At 39.2% G+C, this 19,291-nt stretch overlaps 1 protein-coding gene across 3 annotated transcripts; it reads right to left on the bottom strand.

The window, feature by feature from the left end:
* Window positions 1–592: 592 nt before the first annotated feature.
* Window positions 593–19,289, bottom strand: si:ch73-204p21.2 (uncharacterized). Of its 3 annotated transcripts, XM_049596741.1 has the most exons (10): window positions 14,910–15,096; window positions 14,171–14,287; window positions 11,551–11,617; window positions 7,649–7,772; window positions 5,459–5,519; window positions 5,276–5,345; window positions 5,023–5,100; window positions 4,058–4,120; window positions 3,802–3,876; window positions 593–3,317 (listed from the first exon to the last, which is right to left on the bottom strand). In XM_049596741.1, exons 4-10 carry the CDS (start codon window positions 7,765–7,767, stop codon window positions 3,049–3,051), a joined length of 735 nt encoding a protein of 244 aa, XP_049452698.1. In that variant the 5' UTR covers window positions 7,768–7,772; window positions 11,551–11,617; window positions 14,171–14,287; window positions 14,910–15,096; the 3' UTR covers window positions 593–3,048. The 3 variants fall into 3 exon arrangements, with proteins under 3 accessions (XP_049452698.1, XP_049452707.1, XP_049452689.1); XM_049596750.1 differs by lacking the exons at window positions 14,171–14,287; window positions 14,910–15,096 and adding an exon at window positions 19,254–19,289; XM_049596732.1 differs by lacking the exon at window positions 14,910–15,096 and having other exon boundaries at window positions 14,171–14,840.
* Between the last annotated feature and the right edge of the window lie 2 nt (window positions 19,290–19,291).

The following is a 19,291-nucleotide window of genomic DNA, read 5'->3' as shown; positions in this document are numbered from 1 at the left end:
TCCAAATGTTAAATATACAGACAGTATCGTGTCCTTGTGGGATCGTCTTTTTTTCTTTCTGAACTGTTGATCTTGGCTCATATTTTGACATGAAAATGATCTTTGCTCCAAGAAGGTTGGTGGCAACTGCTTTAGACAACATGTTGATATCTTTGTGACTGTCAACAGTTTATGTTTGTCTCATTCCTGTTTCAACATGAGGTGGAGGTGTGGCAGACCTTGGCTGACTTCCACCCTGAACTGGAGTTGCCTTTCTTACTAAAAGCTGTGTGTCTTACCCGCTGTCATCTGCTAGAATGTGCACATTCAGTGAATGCTCAGCTCTCTGAGTCAGCTGAGTGAAGCGGTGAACGTGCCTGTTGACAAGTTTTCCAGCGCACGTACACACACACACACACACAGGGCACTGTTGGTTACATTTGGACGTCATCGACTCATGACACAGCAACATCTGAATTCACTGACTGACTCATCATGGATTTCTAAATGCTGTAACTTTATTTCAAACTTGCTTCCACTGATCAGAAACCTGGTGATACACTCTCACATGAAATGATGAAATAATGTCTGGTAATACTGCAAGATTGCTCTCTCTTTTTAAACTGCATAGCTTTATTATAGAAAAATATACATCATATCTGCACTTTCAGCAGTCAGGGGTCATTACAATAATTTACCATGCCACATTAAAATCAAATCTCAACACAAAAAGCAAAGTCAAGATGTGTAAAGCCTGAAAAAAGTCCTTTCCACACATACAATGTAAGAACATGTAATAACATGTGTTGTTTTTCTTTTTATTTCTTTGATTGATTTGTTCTAAATCTTCAGTAAGTTCCAACTAATGTCACTAATGCCAAATCACTGGATAAGCTCACCCCGCTATGTTTAATAATTAACTTGGATAGCATTTTTAGAAGCACAAATATAAGTTATATGTTTCTGTGTTTTGTCCTTTATCTTAAGTTTGATTGTTTGTCGGTGCGTTCACACTGTTGGCAAAGCAAGCATTTTGTACTGCATGTTAATGACATGAAATGAGTTAAAAATTTTCAACTTGTACAAGAAATTCACGTGACGCTGTGTTGCAAAAGCCTATCAGTGTTGAGATCTGGCTGAGATCCTCCTGATCTCACTGAGAATCAGAAATGGTGGAATAACTTATTGTTGCCCTCTGTGCGACACCCAAAGCTCTTCGACTCGAAGCCATAGGACTATATTGTAAGTTGTGAAGATATGTATCTGATACCTGTTAAGCTACAGTTGCATACAAACGTTTGGGCACCCTTTGTCAAAAATTAATTTACTGTGTTAATTACAGTTAATTATGTAGCAGATGAACTGATCAAGGCATGAAGTTAAAGATGAAATAAGTATTTCAACATTCTAAGCAAGATCAGTGTATTATTTTTGTTTTGTACAATTTTAGAGCAAAAAAGAAAAGGAGCACCATGCAAAAGGTTGGGCACCCTAAGACATTTGAGCTCTCAGGAAACTTACCAGGGTCTCAGACCTTAATTAGCTTGTTAGGGCTCTTTCTTCTCTACAGTTATCATTAGGAAAGAACAGGTGATGCAGATTTCATGGCTTTATAATATGAGCTCCTCTAAACAGCTGCCTAGCACTCTGGAAATTTAAATAACTGATGCCCATAAAGCAGGAGAAGGCTATAAGAAGATAGCAAGGTGTTTACAGGTAGCTGTCTCCTCAGTTCATAACGTAATTAAGAAATGGAAGTTAACAGCAACTGTGGAGGTCAAGTTGAGGTCTGGAAGACCAAGAAAACTTTCTGAGAGAGCTGCTCATTTTAAATCAAACCCCCCATTTGATTGCAAAAGACCTGAAGGAAGATTTATTGGACTCTGGAGTGGTGGTGCACTGTTCTACTGTGCAGATACACCTGTACAAATATGACCTTCATGGAATAGTCATCAAAAGAAAACCTTTCCTGTGTCCTCACCACAAAATTAAGCATTGGAAGTTTGCAAAGGAACATCTAAACAAGCCTGATGATTTTTAGAAACAAGTCCTGTGGACTGATGAAGTTAAATAGACCTTTTTGGACACAATGAGCAAAGGTATGTTTGGAGAAAAAAGGGTGCAGAATTTCATGTAAAGAACACGGATGTGGATCTATCAGGCTTTGGGCTTGTGTTGCAGCCAGTGGCACAGGGAACATTTCACAGGTAGAGGGAAGAAAGGATTCAATTATAATACAGCAAACTCTGGAAGCAAACATCACACCATCTGTAAAAAAGCTGAAGATGAAGAGAGGATGGCTTCTACAACAGACAATGATCCTAAACACACCTCTAATCCACAATGGACTATCTCAAGAGGCGCAAGCTGAAGGTTTTGCCATGGCCCTCACAGTCCCCCGACCTAAACATCATTAAAATACTGAAGAAATGTGTCATCTTCAACTTCATGCCTTTTGGAAATCAGTTCGTCTTCTCCTGACTTAACTACTCACAGTAAACAAAATTTTGACCAGGGGTGCCCAAACTGCATGCCACTGTTTTTGTTGAGCTGCTTCTTAGCAGAATGCTCTGAGTAATTTTAGTTGGTCTATTGTGACAGGTAACATGGGAGGAGTTAAGTAGTAATGTGCTGCTCTGGACAAGATGAAAAAATAATAGAGTGTTGTCGTTCTGGTTCTTGGTGCTTCAGATTGCGGGGCTTCTGTGTTTACCGTATTGACATGACTTTATTCCAGCCATCAGTTTTACTTTACTTTAGCTGGTAGCTGCCTTCCCCAGTTAGGTTAGCACAGCTGTTAGCACAGCTCTTCAGGGCAAATATTCATCAGTGGCACTACAGTGCCTATATTCCCACGAGCAACACAAGGCAAAAATTTCCATTGTGTTTTGTGGAAACACACCATTATCCTTCTTTCTTCATCCTTTGTTGTCTTTTATCTTTTTGTATCCTATCTCTATTTCTCGTCCTCGTTCACTCAGATTTCATCCTTTATCATTTGTTCCTAGTCTTTCATTTTTTGTCCTTTAGCTGCCGTCTTTCAGTCTTTGTCCTTTCACACTTCACACGTCATCCCTCCAGAGACTTCCTATCAGGCAGTGGAGGTAAAGACTCCTCCTCCTCCACCTGCACCTCCTCATGTGTATAAACAGGGGGTGTGGTCGGTGTCGCCTTTTTGCTGACTCGTGCATACACTGATTTCCTGTCGATCAAATCCCCCGCCACTGCAGAGGGAGTGCTGTGCTCCTCCTCTTGCTCCTGATTGGTTGGTAATGATGGCTGGTCAGCATCACCTCCGCTGCTGCTCCGCCCTTCACCAATGGTGTGGTAGATATGATCTGTAAGAGTGAAACATTTTACTAATTATTATTCCTGTAAAATTAATTTGTATTTCTCTCTTCGTTTCTGTCTGTTTGTCCTACTCATCTCTCCTGACTGTCTTCCCCTTCTATCTTTTATTTCATCTCTTTTTCAATGTTGACTCTCAATCAGCCTCTCTAGTTTGACCTTACAGCCCCCAAACTTTCTGCAACTACCAATTAATTTTTTATGTATTATACCAATACTGATAAATCATTTGGCCCATATAGTGTCAGAAAATAGTGAAAGATCCCTTTATTATTTCCCTGAGTCAAAAACAAAAACAAAACAATTGTCACATAAGAGAATAGGTAGAAAAGCAGCAAAATGTCACATTAGAGAAACTGGAACCAGAAAATCTTTGGTATTTTTGCTCGAAAATTATTTTTCTGTTGATTAACTAATAAATTCATGTACTCGTTCTTGTTCTAGTTGTTATGTCACAAAAACAGAGATCCAGACCCTGGTTAGGTGGCTCCCTGAGGTGGCTCCTCCATGGAGTGAACGTGACGGAGGTTTCCTCTTCAGGATTTGACTCTGAATACACACACACACACACACACACACACACACAGAAAGCAGTGGGAATTTAGCATCATGGGAGATGTAGTAACAAAGTTTCCTATATACTTTAGTGTTGTCAGTCAAGAATAATAAAACCAAAATGTTAAGCTGCCTTTTTACTGATCAAAGGGATCAAAAACAAATAGCAAAGTACCTCCTGCAGTGTCAGAAACACTTGCTGTCTTTATCACTGCTGCACTGCCATTGGTCTGAGCATCTGAGGACACACACACGCATCCACAGCCACAGAGCAAACAAACAAGCAAAAATTTCAGCAGTTAATGGAGCAAAAAACTGAGTTGAAACTGGCATTTTATTTATCTCCGCGGAAGAAATAATGCGTAACAGAGGCAGAAAGAAAGAAACCAATCAGACATACATACATACAAGAATAATAACAAAACAAAGGGAAAAAAGAAAGGAGACCTGCATCATACATTAAAGCTGCATACTGGTACAAATAAGCAAAGGACATTAAAAAACAACAACAACTTTGTATTTATAAGTGTTACGTGATTTCATATACTTTAAAACACAGAGGTTTAAACATGGTGGACACAGAAGAGACAGAATGGACATGGTAAAAACTCTCTAAAAGATACTGAGGTATTTGATGTCGGCATGGATGGATTACTGAACAGGCCTAACACGCACAGGCCCAGGGGCCCAAATTTTTTAATTGAAGTGACATTTTTCCTGCAAAATGTCACTCAAATTAACACATACTAACCACAAAGTCCCAAAATGACCACAGAGGGATGCAAAGGAACTGCAAAGACACAAAATAACTACAAAATGGTTGAAACAACCACAAAATGACAGCAAAGAGACACAAAACAACTACAAGGACACACAGGATGACCCAAAGAGACACAAAACGACTATAAAGAGACACAACTGAAAGGAAACACAAAAAGACCTCAAAGAGACACAAAGCAACTACAAAGACACACAACAACATCAACAAGAGGGAAACTCAGCACAGAATCTGTGTGTCTTGTTTCATGTAGGAGAGGTGTTGGGGCCCACTGCATATATGTGCCCAAGGGCCCACTGTCTCATAATCCGCCCATGCATGTCCTCTGTGTGTTTTATCGTTTACTGAGCAGCCAGACTGACCTTGGTGGTTCTGTGGCGCCCCCAGGTGGCTCCTCCAAGGAGTGAAGGAGACTGTGTTTTCTTGACCAGGATTAAAATCTGAAAACACACATACAGACACATGAGCATGCGCGCGCGCGCACACACACACACACACACACACACACACACACACACACACACACACACACACACACACAGACACACAAGGGAAAGATGATTAAGAGACAGAAATTATAGGTGAAATAGGTTCACTGTTCAGAAGTTAACTCACCTTTTTCATCATTTTGTATCTCATTGATCATCGGATTCTCTCTTGCCACCATGGCCTCTTCCAGCTTAACCTGTCAATCAACACAACATTAAAGGTGTATTCTTTACTCTCAGATAATATAGGATACTGTTAAAATGAACAAATGAAAAACTCAGGAAAGTTCAAAAGTCAGAGGTCTCTTACCACTCTGATAAGAGTTGAAGGATTTTTGTTGGCCTCAGACTCTCGCAGCTCAAAAGAACGTCTACAAAACAAAAAGAGCCAAATCAGGTCAACATTATTTATAAAACCTAAACAACTACACACAGTCCTGTAACCAGAGGAAACATCTTGGATGGGCCCTTATTGTCAATTTTATTCATATTTTATTTCACACCACAGCATTAAACTTAATTACACTTTTATAATGTCTTGACAACATTGTAAATAATTAGATAATACCATTTAACAGTTTGTCAAGACCCTTGGTTGTATATACATGAGCCCAACAACACAGCAGCAACTGAACAAGACAAGTTCCAGTTTAACATACCCCTTACTGTACAGGCTAATTGACCAATAGTTTACACACCATATTTATATCACATCCCCTGCTGTTTAGTCTGTATAATCTCTAAACTCTGCACATGAAGCTGTTTGCACTATTGGTAAATGTTTAACTGCATGTCAGTACTTGTACTCTGCAATAACAATAAAGTTAAAAGGGGTTGTCCACTAATCGGAAGATTCAATCCCCGGCTCCTCCAATCTGCATGTCGAAGTATCCTTGAGCAAGATACTGAACCCCAAATTGCTCCCGATGATGCTTCCATTGGTGTGTGAGTGTGTCAAAAAAAACTGAGTAGCAGGTGGCACCTTGTGCGGTACCCTTGGCCACCAGTGTATAAATGTGTGTGAATGGGTGAATGTGACTCATGGTGTAAAAAGCCCTTTGAGTGGTTTGGAGACCAGAAAGGCACTATACAAGTGCAGGTCCATTTACCATGTGTGAATGTCAAATGAACCTCTGGAATATCTGATGATCCTCCCCCATCTGAACAAACTCTTGTTGTTTGTTCAAACACAGCTGCATATTCACATTTTGCATCTAACGTAATATAAGCTCATAAAATCTGAGTCCTAGCTGTAGTTTGAACCATCACACAGCAGGTACAAGACACTAGAAACTAGCAATATGGACAAACATATAATACCTTTTTTTTTTTACTGTGGCTTCACTGGCTCTGCACCAGCACATACTGTTTTCAGGAAATAGCCACAGCCTTGCACTCTAACACTGTGATGTCAGTGTCAGAGCGCAAGGCTGCTCCCCTGGTCCCCTGCTCCCAACGTTTAAACACGTGATGTAACATATAACACTGGAGCAGCAATGCTTGTTTCAATATTCCCAGTGGTAATTTTAATGGCTGGATCACAGTGCGCTTCAAAACTACAAAAATCTGGATTGATGACATCTGAAACAGGTTACTGCTTTGTTTTGTCAGTGGTCTGAACCTCTGTGGGATGTCTTCCTTATTAAGTTAACTGAGACACACACACACATACACACTCACACACACACACACACACACACACACACAGTTTGTGGGTTATAGTAGTGGGGTTAAAGAGAGTTGCTGATTAAACAGTGACAAATTATTCTAATATAAATTTAGATTTACTGTGTTCATCAACAACCACTATGTGTAACAACTGTTGTGTGGATAAAAGCAAAAATAGACAGTTAATAAATGACGACATACATGAAGCATGTGACTTCAAGCTCCAGTTGGTGACTTTTATGAAAATAACTGTGTTCATGTGTTCAGCTGTGTGTGCATTTGCTAAAACTGTCACTGTGTTCTGAAAGAAGAAGACCACGGTGTGGCAGCAACAACCAGTCAGAGTTGAGGAGTCTCTAATGCAGCTGTCAGTCATGTCATTCACTCTGTGCGCTGTACTTAAACTGTCAAACTAGGCAGTGCTGATCAAATATGTATCAAGATTCGGTTACCGCGTTGCCTATCTCTCACCTTGGGAACACATTTTAGTGACTGTTAGCTGTAAAATGAGAAAGCTGTTCTGACTTGTGGGTGGTGCTAGGTACTCCCTGTATCCAACATGGCGACGGGGTCACAAACTCACTCATTTTACAGTGAACAGTCACTAAAATATGTTTCTGAAAACATTCGACATTTTAGGAGACTGTAACCTTCCTTGAATTAATGGTGCTGTAAGTAACTCTGGAGAGAAATAGTTGACTTTGAGGTGGTACCAGCAATGGAGCTCTATGGCACAGAGGGAGAAGATCTATGACAGACTCTGTATTGTTGGTTTGACTCTGAATGTGTGATATGTTAACAGAAACAGAAATACAGTACAAGGCCAACTGACTTGTTGCAGTCGCTGCAGAGTGCTGTAAGGAAGATGGAGAGGAGCACGAGAAGGATGAAGAAACCAGCCACTCCTGACAGGAACCACGACCCAGCGACCTCTGCTCCGACGGCTGCCATTATCACTGAGAGAGACAGAAATCAAAGAAGAGAGGGAGAGAGATTTTAAGGTGTGCTGAGAGAACAGGAAGTGAGTCAAGTGATGGTTGACCTCTGTGCAACCTCTGAGTGTATGACAGGAATGTGAGCTAGCCAAATTTACAGATGGTGTGGCAGAATTCCTCAACCATGAACAAACAACCCAGACCTTATTCAAATCAACACACCCAAGAACGGTACATATTACAATAATTATGAGGAAAGGTTCACTTTTTTTGGGTAACTAATTAATTTGTTTGGAATCTGTGTGATGAGGTCAGGAGTGTAATCTATGGTTGAACACAGGGACATGTCCCCTATGTTTTTTAAAAAGGCAGCCTTGGACCCCTCCACTTTTTACAGTTCAAAACGAACATTATATTGAAAGAAGAAACAAAAAACATAAGAAAATGCACCTACAAGACCACTTAGCAATGTCCAGACCCCTGAAATTACAGAAGACAGACATAAGGATTTTCTTTTTTCTTTTTAAGAGTCTGACTGATGTCCTCAGACACAATCGATATAAAATTAGCTCATGTTAACTTGCAAATATTCATAGTGACATCATGTTGGAATATCACTTTCACTTTGTAAACATCTTCAAGTTAGCCAGGCACAGAAAATGGCATTGATAAACTGTTCTGTTATCGTACACATGTTATTTCAAATGAGCACGGTCAGTCATCCACTGTGCTCCTTCAGTTACACATTAATGAAAGCACTTTTATTTTTTGGAAATCATCTATTGGGTCTTTGACTCAGCAGAAACAGCTGCCCTATAGGTGCTAGGCAAGGAGCAGGGTCTGAATGTAGAAAGTGTAGAACAAAACACTGCACATAGGAAAAAAAAATCTCCAGTGTGGTGTTATTCTGCACTTTTTGCCCATAGAGTAAGTGGCGTAGTCGAGGGTATACACAGGTATACAGGGTATTCCCACTTCTGTTTCTGGCCATTCACACCCACCTATTAGCCAAAAAGCCACTGGAAGGAGAGTATACCCACTTTCTCCTCTGTAACCTACCCACTGACCTAAAGTACCCACCTCATCAACTACAACTACACCAAGGGATGGGCCATCACTTTATCTAGCTGTATAAAATATTTTGTTAAACCATCCTGTGTCTCAATCTGGATTTTCATATATTTCAGTCTGGACCAAAGTGGTGGACCAAGAAACAACATCATCAGAGTCCCAAGATAGCGACAGGGTTTAGAATATGCCTTAACAGACACTGGACATGAACAAAGGAATAGCTAGTAACTGCCAGTGTCAGTCAGTCAGTCTGCTGAAATATCTCAACAACTACTGGACTGTGATGGAATGTGATTCCTGTTCCCCTCAGGATGAATTGTAATACCTTTGGTGGTCCTTTGACTTTTCATCTTGCACCATCACCAGGCCAACATTTTAATATGTCCAATATTTTGTTTTATGACCACATACCTGCAGAACTAATGACATTCCCATCAGCCTCAGCTGTACTTTGTTATGTTTTTTACGTTTCATTAGCAAATGTTAGCATGCTAACAGGCTAAACTTAGGTGATGACCATAGTAAACATACCTGCTAAACATCAGCATGTTGGCAAACTGATTTTAGCATTTAGCTCAAAGTAGCCTCACAAAGCTATTAGCATAAATAGGCTACTGTACAGGTTTTTATGGTTGTGTGTTCTTTCTCTGTAACTATGAACATAGTTCCTGCTGTGTTATGCTTTGCAAATGATATATGGAACACTGAACTGTTGGAATAATATTTAATGGTAATAATGGTCATATTTTCAGCCTGTCCTCTGAAGAAAAAAAACAGACTCCGTTGTTTCAGGACCCCAAAACAACATCTGTCAAGTTGGTCTCACTCTGAAGTTGTCATACACTAGTGCTTGGGCTGTGACCTCTGGCTTCAGACACCAATGAAAAAGCCATCCTTCCACATCTACATGATATGCTGCCGGTCGCAGTGGGGCAACAACGTAATTTAAGGGGGCGAAAGTCTGAGTAGGGCAGAAGGGAGGAGTGTTACCTGGGAAGCCAGTGTTTGCTTCCTGTGTGATTGTAAAGCCAAACCCTGTTGTTTTTTCTAAACCCAACCACGCGTGTACGTTAGTCGACCATAACCATGTTGTTATTAAAGGAAAAAAATGTCATTTCACAGCGTTGTACTGACGTAGTGCATTTATTTTGAAAGAGTCTATGTAAACTGTACATTTCCTGTCAAAACAGAAGTGTACTGAAAACAGACAATGTATGTAACAGGCACTTCCTGTTTCCTACCAGCAGTTGACGTTGGGTTCTTTTAACTATGGCTGTCACCGTTCACTAACCTTAACCACCTGGTAATCTCTGTTACTTTTGGCAGTAACTAGGACTACTTTAAACTATTGTTTTTTAAATTAAGTAACTAAATTAACATTACTGAAAGACTCATGACTTTTTATTTTTTTATGTAGCTAGTTACCCGTGTTTTTATTCAATTGGATGGATTTTAAGTTGCGATAGGAAGGAAAAATGTCAGTCTAGTCTGGCAACACTGTTACTTATTTCAGGCATGAATGTGTTTGGACAGGCATCATGAGGCAGCTGAGGCTGGATTAATCATTTGTCTCTGAGCCCTGTGACCATGGGACAGTTAAACAAACTGATGACAATATGTTGTAGAAAATATGTAGCATCTTTCTGCTGTTGAGTCACTCTGCAAATAGCCGGAAAAACTTTTCCAACCACCTGGGCAGCAAATATAAATGTGATTACAAATGAAAACTAACTGTCAAGTTGATCAACAGTGTTTTTAATACTGTAACAACAGTACTGAAACAAAAGCAATAGACATTATCAGTGGCAGCATTTCAAAGCAGGAGTATGCACGCACATCCAGACCAACAAAGACATGTGCTGAACCAAAAGTTAGCAGACATCAAAATAAATAAATCACTCGTCCACTTATTTATTACACCAAGGTGGTGATGTTTTGAGCACAACTGCTCTGTGTAATAAATAAGCGGACATTGGAGCCCTGCAGTGTGACATTATTTATTTTAATATCAGCATTTTAAAGTAGACATTTAAAAAGTAACTTAACAAAATGTAACAAAAAAAGTCCTGATGACAGCTGTACACAAACACTGGACAATACATGAAAATGTGCTGCAGGCTGTTTGCTTTCAGCTTCTGTCAACGTGCATCAAACTGAAGAGCTTTTAGGCAATGAGGAGGAGGAGGAGAAGGAGGAGGAGGAGGAGGAGGAGGAGGACTGTTTACACAGTAAACAGCTTTTAATGCTCAAGTCTTATTTACAACACAAAACAATGAAGCAAAACAGCACAACAGTGACACAGTGTTAAAAACTACATTTGCATTATAGTGTTTTATGGAGACCTAACCCCATCATATAATCATGACTAATGACATGTGGAAGGTCAAAGGTCACAGGCTGCATTCTCCCTCTGTAAGAACTCACTTTTCTTCAGCAACAAATAATTCTCTTGAAAGAAAAGACTCATGTTTTTCTTACAGCCAATTCCAAAATACAAAGTTCACCACTTTTTCCCAGATGCCAAAAAACACAGAAAACTGAGAATGTTAATGGCAGAAGAATGTTTTGGTTTGTAAACACAACTAACTAAACATGAGATCATATTTACTTTCTAATGCCATAAACAGAACAGACAATGTTGTGACATATTTCAAAGATGAGGACACACATGACATGTGATGTCAGTTTTGCTTAAGAAACAACATGGAGTAGTGTTGTAGATGTTTACCTTGCTCTCTCTCAGTTCAGCTCAGCAAGACGTGAATCAGCAGTGCTTTAATGACCCGGACTGACTCCTGTCAAACAAACACAAGAGCATCAGAAGGTGTGTCATACTGTGAGAGATTCCTATGGTTCAAAGGAATCACAGGCCTGTTCATTTATAGAAGTGTTATCTAAAGAAATAACTCTGGCATTTTGAGAAATAGGCTACCACTCCCATATACATCCATTAGATATGCAGCTTCAGCCAGCAGCTGGTCAGCTTGGCATAATGGCTGTGAACAGGGGGAAACAACTAGCCTGACTCTGTCCCAAAGTAACAAAATAAAACCACCATCAATTAGCTTGGAAAGGTTTCAAAACAAACATAAATAAATAATATAATGTATTTATAGATATGAACTAAATTTGTTTATATTTGAGATAAAATGCATATTTACATTTGCAGATGTTCATTTCAGGAGCCTTCTAAATATCATATATATACATATATATATATATATATATATATATGTATATATATATATATATATATATATATATATATATATATATATATATATATATATATATATATACATATATATAGCCTGGACCAGTTGGGAACCACTGATCTAAATGACACTGAGAGCCTGGTTAGATCACAACTGGACAGCCGAGATACATTGCTGTTCACACCTGTGTCTATTCTGTGTCTCCAGATGACCACCTGTGTTCCAATTTCGTGCTGCCCCATACACATTTATTATGTCTGCACTTTTGCTAGCTGCTCTGTAGCATGCTTGCTAGTCACATTAGTGGTTGTGTCAGTAGAGCTGTACAGCTGAAGTCAGCAGAATTCAACACGTCTATTCCACAGGGCAAAACGAGGGATGTTCATGCAACACTCTGTCCAGTTCGACATAAAATTGGTAAGTTATAGAGCTTTCAGCGCATTGTCACCAAAACAACAACCACGACCTGTACCAATAACGTCCTTGTCAGGGATGCATTAGGACACATTACTGTTTATAATATGAAAGATATGTGGTCAAATGTGTCCCAGCCCATCTTGGCAAGGGGTTTGAGTGATGGAATCACAATGATGGTAGTTTAGACTGTCTAATTGTGCAACACATTCTCACACCCTGGAACGCCGTGTTAAGGTAAGCCTGATACATGCATTGTCTGTTTTTATATACACCTCTGTTTTCACAGGAAATGTACAGTTTGCATACAGTCTCTTTCAAAATAAACACAGTGAATTGGACTGCCACTACCTTAACTTCTGTTGTTGTCCCACGGTGTTTCCTCCTGATGCTGCTGGGTGCCCTTAAACAATAACAGCAACCAGCTGTGTATCATGCTAACATGAAAGGACGGCTTTTTTGTTGGAGTTTGACCAAGCACCGGTTTTTGACAATTTCTGTGTGAGACTGGGTTGATTTGTAATCAGATTACCCAAGACACATGTTAACACCATGTCTAAACAGGTTCTGAGAGCACCCAGACGAATGTACTGAGTATATTGGCACTAAAGCTCATTTGGGTACAAAAGAAAACATTCTGTAGGTCCATAAAATCCCTATTCATTGTCAATGGAGCAGCGCCAGACTTTATACTTGATGACATCACAAGTTGGAGACTTACTGCTCTGTTTTTTTTTGCTTTGAAAGAGAGTATCTCATGTTCACTAACTGATTGAACTTTCCCAGGCCGTGGAGATAATCAGAAACAGAATCAGTATCAGAATCAGAAAAATTTTACTGATCCCTGAGGAGAAATTATTTATGTTACAGGTGCTCCTTGCAAGAGAGGAAAGATACTGTACTGTACTGATAATGTACTGGTATTCATAATTTAGGTGATACTTTACCCTTTAAAGTGTGCAAGCATTGCTAACATGCTACCATGCTAAATATTAGATGTATATGCAACAATAGCATATTAGCATGCCATGTTAGTGTGTTCAGAATGATGCCAGCTCTAAATTAATAACTTTAATGGCTTTTCAGAAAACGGAGAGGCTTGAAAATGTTTTGAAGTGTCTCCGTCAAAACTCTGCTCATGCACATTTTATCACATATTAAAAGTCTCAAAATCACATGTGCCATAATGTGAATTCATGTAAAGTGCTTTTTTTCATGTTGTTTGTGTTCTTGTGTTATGTCTTATAATTCACATGTGAAATAGCTGTTTTCTACATAGGCCTACAGTATATCAAATATATATCAAATATATCTGTTTATATGTTGTATTATGATACATGTTACAGTTATATTATTGTTTGATAATTACCATATGCATCAAAGTTGTGTCTTGGACTATAGTCTCATTTGTTTATAATGACTTATCTGTGCTTTTAGTTATTCCTAATGTCTGTGGCATTTCTGATATTCAAAATAAAAAACAGTTGTCTGCCAAAAAAAATCTCATAAAATAATTATAAGACAAGTTTTTCACGTTTAACATTTTGACATTGACATGTTTTCATAGCTACAGACAGCTGGGGTCGGGGCAACTATACAGAGCCTCTGACTGTTAAAGATGTCAGTTTAGATTGAACAGAAATATAAGGAAACATATCCATGTTGACTTGTAAATGATCTGGCTCTGAATGAGTAGAAAAAATAGTGAATAAAGCCTACCTGTGTCCATGGTGCAGACAGCTGTGACTTCAGGTTCACTGTATGTGAGGAGTTGTTCCTGCTGCAGGTTTACTCATTGACAGACTGAACAAACACTGAGACGCTCTACTGTTTGAGCTGCTTAAAGACACACACACACACACACACACACACACACACACGCACTTTACACCGCACCTACAGTATGACTATGATGGACAGTCTACTGAGGAGACTGGAGAGACGTCCTCTTTCTTCCCCAGAGGCAATTGAGTAGATGGGTATCAGAACATGTTTAGCCTAGCTTAGCACAAAGACTGGAAGCAGGGGGGAACTGCTAGCCTTGCTCCATTAAAGGGGAGAAAGCTGTCAGCCTAGTCACTAATCCACCCTGTAGACAGCTGGGTTTTGTTGATTAGACCTAACTTGATAGCTTTTTTCAAACTTAATTGACCCTTCACTAAGTCCCGGCCATTGAAAGTAGGCTGACCACTCAGAGCGTAGCACTGGCCAGCTCTGACAAGGGTGCAACAAAAACAACACCATGGTGGTGCTCCACAGACTACATGCAAGATATTCTTTATTTTCAGGCTGATTTGTTACCTGGAGAGGTCAAAAGCCCCCCATTCCAAAACCCTGAAAAAGTGTAGCATTAGCTAGCTAGCTAGCTAGCTACTGAGGGTATAACATTAGCCTATGGAATGTAACATTACACATGCTACTTTTGCCTTATTGATGGTAACAGTGAATAAAGACCTACCCTATTCTACAGGAACCAGTGAAGGGAAGCAGGGAAACTTTGCCAGTAATCATCCAGTTGTGTGTCACTGCAGTGTGTGCAGATGAACACTGTTTGGCCTATCCCAGAGCTCCCCCGCCCATCCTTAATGGAGGAGCTCTGGCAGCTAGTGTTTTTGCCGCTGAGTCAGTTTGACACCTTGGGCATATCCTTCAAACATAGGCCTACACTGTAGACCCATCTGCCTGTTTCTCTCTGAACTTTTTTTTTTCACTTTTTTTTTTTTTTTTCCAAAAAAAGTTGATGATATTTCTTCAGGGAGTGTAGTTATTTCCAGTGTGGGCTCCGTGCTTGCTCTAACAGACCACCACAAAGGGGTGGGGCCTAAGAGAGGATCAAAACTAAACCCAAGAACTGGTGACTAGTTAGTTGGCTAACAAGGCTTTTTTTTAAACCTCACATCTTTACTTTACCATATTGAATCTTATATTTTACCTCAGAGCCTGTAAGTGTTAATCACCGACTGTTTTATTGCTGGTAATATTTTCAGTGTTCCAATCTGCACTAACTTTAATAAAAGGTCCCATATAAATACAAAATAATCTGACCACATTCTAACTCAGCTGTGGTTAGAACCCCTCCTTGACCCTTCCTTTAGCGCCACCATCGGGACAAACAACAAAACATCTTTAGCTCTTCTATTGAAAAGACTCTAAGACGTCACCAGGATGTTGTTTGTTGTTGTGAATGTCCCTGTTTGTGGCTTTATTCTTTTCCTCTGCAAACTGAAGGTGTCTTACTAAAGAATTTAGTACCAAACAATCCTCAACACTGCATGAAACTGCTTTGCTATGTACCCTGCCATGGCATGTTCTCCTTAGACAATAAAATACAGAGGGAGTGTTTATAGTATTTTATGGCAGTTCCTCTGACCACAGACAGCTGGGGCCGATAAGCTTATTAAAGCCCAATTCAAACTGAAACTGGAACATTATCAGCAGCCCCACCCAAACACTGCAACTGTCACGTAGTGCTTGACTGGTGAAGCGAGGCCTGCAGAGCTGTGAGAGAGAGATAACAACATTCACTGTGCAATAAAAAAGTAGAATTTCCATCCCATGGTTGTATGTTTTCACACACCAGTCAAGTTTCTCTTACAGTTTACATCCATGTCTGCTAAAACATGGATGCTTCACACACAGAAGATCTATACAGTCAGCACAGTTTCAAGGTGGACACCCAAGATTAGTGTCACCAATTCAGTATCTGACCAAATGTCTCCCCTTTTACTTTGAAGTTATGACAGTGAGTAATGGCCAGAGTTTATGCAAAATAAACTGTGTTTTATGCAAACTATTATGATGTCACAGTGAAGTTGACCTTTGATCTTTTGGATATAAAATGTTATCACTTCATTATTTTATCCTATTACACATTTGTGTGAAGTTTTGTCATAATTAGCAGAATAATTCTTGAGTTATGACAAAAACATGTATTGTGAGGTCACAGTGATCTTGACCTTTGACCACCAAATTTTAATCAGTTTATTCTTCAGTCCAAGGGAACATTTATGACAAAGTTGAAGAATTTCCCTCAAGGTATTTATGACATATCACGTTCACAAGAACGAGAAAGATGAGGTGACAATGACCTTGACCTTTGACCACCAAAATCTAATTAGTTCATCATTGAATCCAAGTAGATGTTTGGGCCAAAGTTGAAGAAAGTCCTCCAGGGCACTCTTGAAGTATCGTTTTCACGAGAATGAGGCAGGCAAGGTCACAGTAACCTTAACCTTTGACCTATGACCACCAAAATTTAGTCAGGTGATTGTTGAGTCCAAGTGAACATTTGTACCAAATTTGAAGAAATTCTCTCAAGGTGTTTTTAATAATAAGGGGGCAAGTACTTACGGACACATGGACAGATAAACAGAAATCATAATGCCTCCGGCCATGGCTATTGCTAGCATAAAAAACATATAACTTGTTACTTATCACTACAGTGTCTAGTCATGTAAACTGTTTCAGCTGTATGTGAAGGTATTTTGAGATATTTGCCTCTGCCCAAGTGAGGTGAATTGAATTTTTGTTGTGTTGTTTGTGCTCAAAGGATTTAAAAGTTACATTTAAAATTTAACAGCAACATGGCTTTCCAAAAACAATGCCCCAGTATCATTTCATATAGGCAATTTATTGTGAAGTCAGTAAAAATATTATGTCAAATCAATTTAAGATAAAATTAAACTGTAATTTATTAAACTTATGCAAAGAAATTAGTATATTTTTCCTTCGACTGTGACTATCAGTGAAGTCTCTTAACAAAGGGAGGAGGACTTAAATACAGAAAAAGACACACCAGGCAAGCAGGTAAGATAACTTGAAATTTACTCAAGGATAAGGTCAGGATCAGGCTTACAGGTTTGCAACAGGATGGCAGTTTGAACAAACACATCTTAGAAGGGCACAACAGGTGAGCAGGGCAGGAACAGGCTGAAGATTGAAAAGATAGGAAGTTCAGATTCAGATGGCTGCAAAGAAAAGGTATAAGCAACATCGGCAATATATCCAGAATAAGGAGGAGATGGGCTGGTATTACTGTAACTGTGAGGCGTCATAGGGGAATGAGGAGCAGATGGATGAGAGTCAGGTGACTGAGACAGATGGAAAAGTCTGAGGGCATGTGGTAGACTGGTAGAGAAAGGCAGTGAAGAGTAGAAGTACAAGAATGAACACTTATGCAGACATTGTGACTTTGCATATATATATATATATATATATATATATGTATATATATATATATATAAAATTGTTATATATTTGTTTATATTTAATATATGTATTATGAAAGACCTAATGAGAAATAATATCAAATTTCCCCCCAACAGAACACATACACCTCTGGGTGGTGCCCTAGGTGACTTTCTGTGTCGATGCATAAATAGTAATAACTAGTAATAACAATAATAATAATAATAATAATAATAATATGATAATAACTAGATATGGCAAGATGGCACCTATTCATGTCAATGGAGTTGCTTGCCTAGTGGAAACACCAAAAAAAGCTTCTAGCTTCTGGGTTTGCTTCTGCAGTACATGGCCCACTGAATATGCCTAGTAGTGTTTCTTCCGCTGGCCCCGTCTGTGAGTTTGCCAGCCCAAAGTCTTTACATTGTGATGATGTCACTGAGTTTTAAATCTTTTTTTCTGCTCTGTGAAAGCTTTTCAAATATAAAATCAACACAGCTTAATGTTCATAATAGAAAGACTTCAAGGTGTCCTGTCAGTTTCACAGACATCTCTTTTATAATGGTAATCTTTGGGGAAAATACTCTTTTGGTCATAGGGGGTATTTTACTGCAGTACTGCAAATGGTCACTGGGAAAAATTGGCTGCAAGGCTGAGCAGCATTCCTGGGGGTCTGATGTCACCAGTGACAGCACACCCTATTTAAATGATTTCTCTGGGTTGTGCATTTTAAAGTTTGTTCATTTGCTTTGTAGTTTGTACTACTTACTACAGTATACCAGACAATTTTGACAAACTGGGGCTCCAAAGTGTTTTTTTTAACCCCATTGTGACATCACCACTTGCTGTACGTTACTCTGCTTCATGATTCAAGTCACAGAGTAACTTACTCCATGCTGAAGACACAGAACTACTTGTTAGTGGTTATACAGAGCTAAAGTCATAATAATACTCCCTGTCTATGCTCCACCTACTTCTGTAATTTGGTGTAATCTCAAAGTTTTTGGACATTTATCTTTCTAAAATAATAAGCATGTTCCACGAGTTGACTTTCTATATTCTGAGACTAATCAGCTTCACCACAGCAGCTACTATTAGGAGCTAAAACTTTCATGATTTTAACATGATTTTTTGTGATCATACAAATACAGTTCATAGTAACTTGGTTTCACTCATTTTGCAATATTTGACGTGTTATCTCACCTTTACAGTGTTCAATCCTCTTTGCCCTGCTGTTATTACAGACACGTCTGTAGGGTTGTTATGGTTTGTATTTCATATAGGCAATTTATTGTGATTATTATAGACAAAAAGTCAGGAGAACTCAAATCCATTTGTCCATTCCAGTTCAATGTTTAAAGGTGAGCTGATTTTACACAATTTTATTCTGAATTGTTTTTTACAGTGTCTGACTGCGTGTTACTGGGCTGGTAAAACATAAAACATCGTATAGTATCAGAAACCAGAAAATCCAGAAGATCAGTGCTGGAGCTTGACGATGATCTTCTGCCCTGAGGTATGAGGGGCTCACACACACATGCACACACACACACACACGCACACACACACATTTAAAAAACTCTCATGTTCGGCGACTACAAAGTAAATCCCTCATGTGTACATGAAGTCACATCTTCTACCCTCTCCTCCTCC

This window comes from Epinephelus fuscoguttatus, linkage group LG2, assembly GCF_011397635.1.
Source record: "Epinephelus fuscoguttatus linkage group LG2, E.fuscoguttatus.final_Chr_v1".
In the NCBI taxonomy this organism is placed as follows: domain Eukaryota; kingdom Metazoa; phylum Chordata; class Actinopteri; order Perciformes; family Serranidae; genus Epinephelus; species Epinephelus fuscoguttatus.
This window is presented reverse-complemented; position numbering and strand designations above follow the sequence as displayed.